The sequence below is a fragment of the Antennarius striatus genome, chromosome 1 (genome assembly GCF_040054535.1).
Source record: "Antennarius striatus isolate MH-2024 chromosome 1, ASM4005453v1, whole genome shotgun sequence".
Lineage (NCBI taxonomy): Eukaryota > Metazoa > Chordata > Actinopteri > Lophiiformes > Antennariidae > Antennarius > Antennarius striatus.
Window position 1 is genome coordinate 736,694 of NC_090776.1, and position 3,652 is coordinate 740,345.

A 3,652-nucleotide genomic window follows, 5' to 3' on the forward strand; every position below is an offset into this window, starting at 1 on the left:
CCTCTGCTGTCATGATTAAGCGCTATATAAATAAAACTTGATTGATTGATTGATTGATTGACCTCAGCAGAATGACTATGTTTTCTACACCGGAAAGCTTTTCATTGTCTCAAAAACACCTCATATGTGAAAACGTTTTGAAGTAGGCCATTCATTGAAGGTGCACCTCGGAGTGTCCACGATAGAACGTTTGTCGGTCCCTCCAACAGTTACACGTTCCATTATATGAACACATATCGACAGGATCGGTACGGTCTGATGTTACCCCTCCAATCACAAATCATGTTTTCCTTCATTAATCCATGTTTCTGACATTGATGATGTTGATTTTTTTCAACCGTTCTATAGAATCATTGATCGGTGTAGAGCTCCACTACTGAAGTGATTCTGTTGTATTGATCTGTGCTGTAGTAACTACACCTTTATTGATCGTATTTCACCAACTCCTCTGCACTCCTGATCACCATTGTTTTCATCTGGTCTGGAGAAAGCCCCTTTGTTCTGATGAAGATCCTGCAGGTGTTGGTCCAGGTGTTGGTCCAGGTGTTGGTCCAGGTGTTGGTCCAGGTGTTGGACCAGGTGTTGGTCCAGGTGTTGGTCCGGGTGTTGGTCCAGGTGTTGGTCTGGGTGTTGGTCCAGGTGTTGGTCCAGGTGTTGGCCCAGGTGTTGGTCCAGGTGTTGGTCCAGGTGTTGGTCCAGGTGTTGGTCCAGGTGTTGGCCAAGGTGTTGGTCTGGGTGTTGGTCCAGGTGTTGGTCCAGGTGTTGGTCCAGGTGTTGGTCCAGGTGTTGGTCCAGGTGTTGGTCCAGGTGTTGGTCCAGGTGTCCATGTCTCCATCTGGTCTGACCCATAGTTATCTCCAGGTCCCTCAGAGAACTCCCTTGTTGCTCCAGAGTCCTGGTGTTCCCTGTCCTCTGGACAACATGTGTGTTGGTACAAAGCTTGGTTTGATTCCAGTGATGATCACATCATTTGTACCAGTGATTTGATCCAAAGGACCAGGATCCATCAAACCAACCTGGGGGGTTGGGGTGGGGGTCCAAATAAAGAAACCGATGATGTCAGAAACGGATTTTAGAAACGGTTGATGTTCTTTTTTAAAGACGTGAAACAAAAGGTTCGGTTCAGGTGTTAAATCAGGTAACTGAACCAGGACTCACCTGCTGGTTAGCGTTAGCCGCTTCAGTTGAATAAGGGGATTAGCTCTGACCGGAGCGATGACCTCTGCCCCGTGAGGGCAGGCTCTCCTGTCAGGAGCGACCCCGGGTCACCGAGGGTTCAGGGTGGGATCAGGTGCGTAGATTACGGGCTCAGGTCTGAGGATTTCCTCCTGAAATAACCTTCTGGCTTTGGGTCACATGAGTCGGTTATTCCCCTCCGCTCGGCTGCAGACCCCTGACCCGACCTCAGAGCGTCCACGGCAACCGTGAAGACCAGGCAGAGCGACGGCGTCCCAACGGCGTTCAGGACGTGACTCCAGGGCAGAATGAGGATTTCACCTGATCTCAGTCAGAATCACGAGTTTAGTCTTTTCTGCCTGGGGGGTTGCTCCGGTGGGGGGAGTCGTCAGGTCTAGGATGGGTCAGAACCAGCAGGTTCAAGCCCAGGAGGAGGAGCTGGAGATGGACAGCATCCAGGACCTCTACAGGTCCTTCATCACCGAGTGTCCCAGCGGGTCGCTCTACCTCCACGAGTTCAAGAGGATGTTCGGCGTCCAGGGCGACACGCCCGAGTCCCAGTACATGGACTGCATCTTCAGGGCCTTCGACATGAACCAGGTGAGCTCCAGAACCAGTCCAACCCGTCTGCTTGTGTTGGTCCTGGTTCACCCTGTGGGTCTGTGACGGCGTCCCGTTCCAGGACAACACCATGGACTTCCTGGAGTACGTCGCTGCCATCAACCTGGTCCTGAGAGGACGACTGGAGGACAAGCTGCGGTGGTCCTTCAAGGTGTTTGACAGCGACGACAACGGACGTCTGGACCGACAGGAACTCCTGAAGATCGTCAAGGTAACCAGGGTTTGGTTCTCCACGCGCTGGAACGGCTGTTCGAGAAGGTTAAAGGTCGCACTCTAACGATGAAGCATTAGAATATGTAAATCTAAGCTAGCAGCTCTAAGATAGCAGCTCTGTCTTATGCAGAGTGGAGTTTGAGCTAAATGCTAGCATTAGCTTGACTTCACATTCAAGCTTATAATGTTCAAATGCTGCTGGAACAATCTGCTATGTTGTGTATCTGAGTATAGCATGTTAGCACGCTAATGCGGTAATGCTAACATTAGCTTGACTGCACATTCAAGCTAATCTTAAAATGCCACTACCAGTGTGTGGTAATCTGGTATGTTGAGTATCTGAGTTAAGCATGTTAGCATGCTAACGTTGTAGTGCTAACATTAGCTTGACTGCACTTTCAAGCTCATAATGTTCAAATGCTCGTACTTGTTTGAATAATTTGCTATGTTGAGTTTAACATGTTAACATGCTATTGCTGTAATGCTAACATTAGCATTGACTGCAAATTCAAGCTTATAATGTTCAAATGCTACTGGAATAATCTGCTATGTTGAGTATCTGAGATTAGCATGTTAGCATGCTAACGGGGTAATGTTAGATTGAATGTTAAGACTTGAACAAACGCAGGAAGTGATGGTCTTGGAGCCATTTCGGCCTGCAGGAGGTCACACCGGGTCACACCGGGTCACAGCGGGGTCACAGCGGGGTCACTGGGCGTCGCCCTGTCCTTCAGATCATCCACAGGATAAAGAGAGGAAACATCAACGACGACTCGGGGGTGAGGAGCCTCTCCACCGACGAGGTGTGTGACCGCATCTTTCAGGAGGTGGACTTAAACAGCGACGGTAAGCTAACCAGTCACGTCGTCCAGACCGTCTGATTGGTCGAGCCGTGGCCCCCGATAACGGGCCCCTCCCGCTCCCCCTCTGCAGGTCAGATCACGCTGGAGGAGTTCGTCCAGGGGGCCCAGAAGAGCCCCTGGCTGCAGAGCTTCCTCCGCCTGGACGTCAACCCCAGCAGGTGGGTCCAGAAGTACCTGTGTGACAGGAAGCTGATGGGCCCCAGAGACCCCTGGGGGAGCTGAGGCCCCCCAGGACCAGAGCAGAACCAGACGGACCTGCAGAAAGCCGGCGTCAGAACTCCTCACCGGGACTCGACCTGTGGCGCCTCATGAACGCTTTTATAAAAGTTGTCAAAATATTTATTTTTTAATAAAAAGTCATGAATCTGGAGGCGGAGCCTATCAGACTCCACAGGTGTCGGGTTTCAGGTCCAGGGGAGTCAGGGGGATCACGGCCCCCCCACCTGTATGATGATCCATGTCTGATGGTCCTCCTCATATGGTGCTCTGAAGAACTGAGTCTCTGTGGAGACCCCTAGGGGGCGCTGTTGGGTTTAGCGATGAGCTAACAGCTAAAACAATTATCTGTTTGTATAAATATGATTTTTATTTTTTCTGAAGTGAAATTAGAACAAACAAAATCTACTCAGCGTTAGCATCGTGCTAATCTGCTACGTAACCGATGCTAAATGATGGATGAACGTCAACATGCTAGTTTTTTTTTTACATGTTTGACCTGAACGAGTCGTCACGTGACCGGAGCTGGCGGGGGCGGAGCCTGTAGGGGACGAGTCGCCCTC

At 50.5% G+C, this 3,652-nt stretch overlaps 1 protein-coding gene across 1 annotated transcript; it reads left to right on the plus strand.

Moving 5' to 3' along the window:
* Positions 1-1,575: 1,575 nt before the first annotated feature.
* Positions 1,576-3,170, plus strand: LOC137595004 (guanylyl cyclase-activating protein 2-like). The gene is made up of 4 exons (XM_068314752.1): positions 1,576-1,776; positions 1,859-2,008; positions 2,745-2,856; positions 2,944-3,170. Exons 1-4 carry the CDS (start codon positions 1,576-1,578, stop codon positions 3,093-3,095), a joined length of 615 nt encoding a protein of 204 aa, XP_068170853.1. The 3' UTR covers positions 3,096-3,170.
* Positions 3,171-3,652: the final 482 nt, after the last annotated feature.

Excerpts from the sequence above, each read along its gene's own strand:
- LOC137595004 (XM_068314752.1), top strand. The coding sequence starts at position 1,576 with ATGGGTCAGAACCAGCAGGTTCAAGCCCAGGAGGAGGAGCTGGAGATG. Across the intron at positions 1,777-1,858 it reads GGGCCTTCGACATGAACCAG|GACAACACCATGGACTTCCT; the intron begins GTGAGCTCCAGA and ends GTCCCGTTCCAG. Across the intron at positions 2,009-2,744 it reads AACTCCTGAAGATCGTCAAG|ATCATCCACAGGATAAAGAG; the intron begins GTAACCAGGGTT and ends CCTGTCCTTCAG.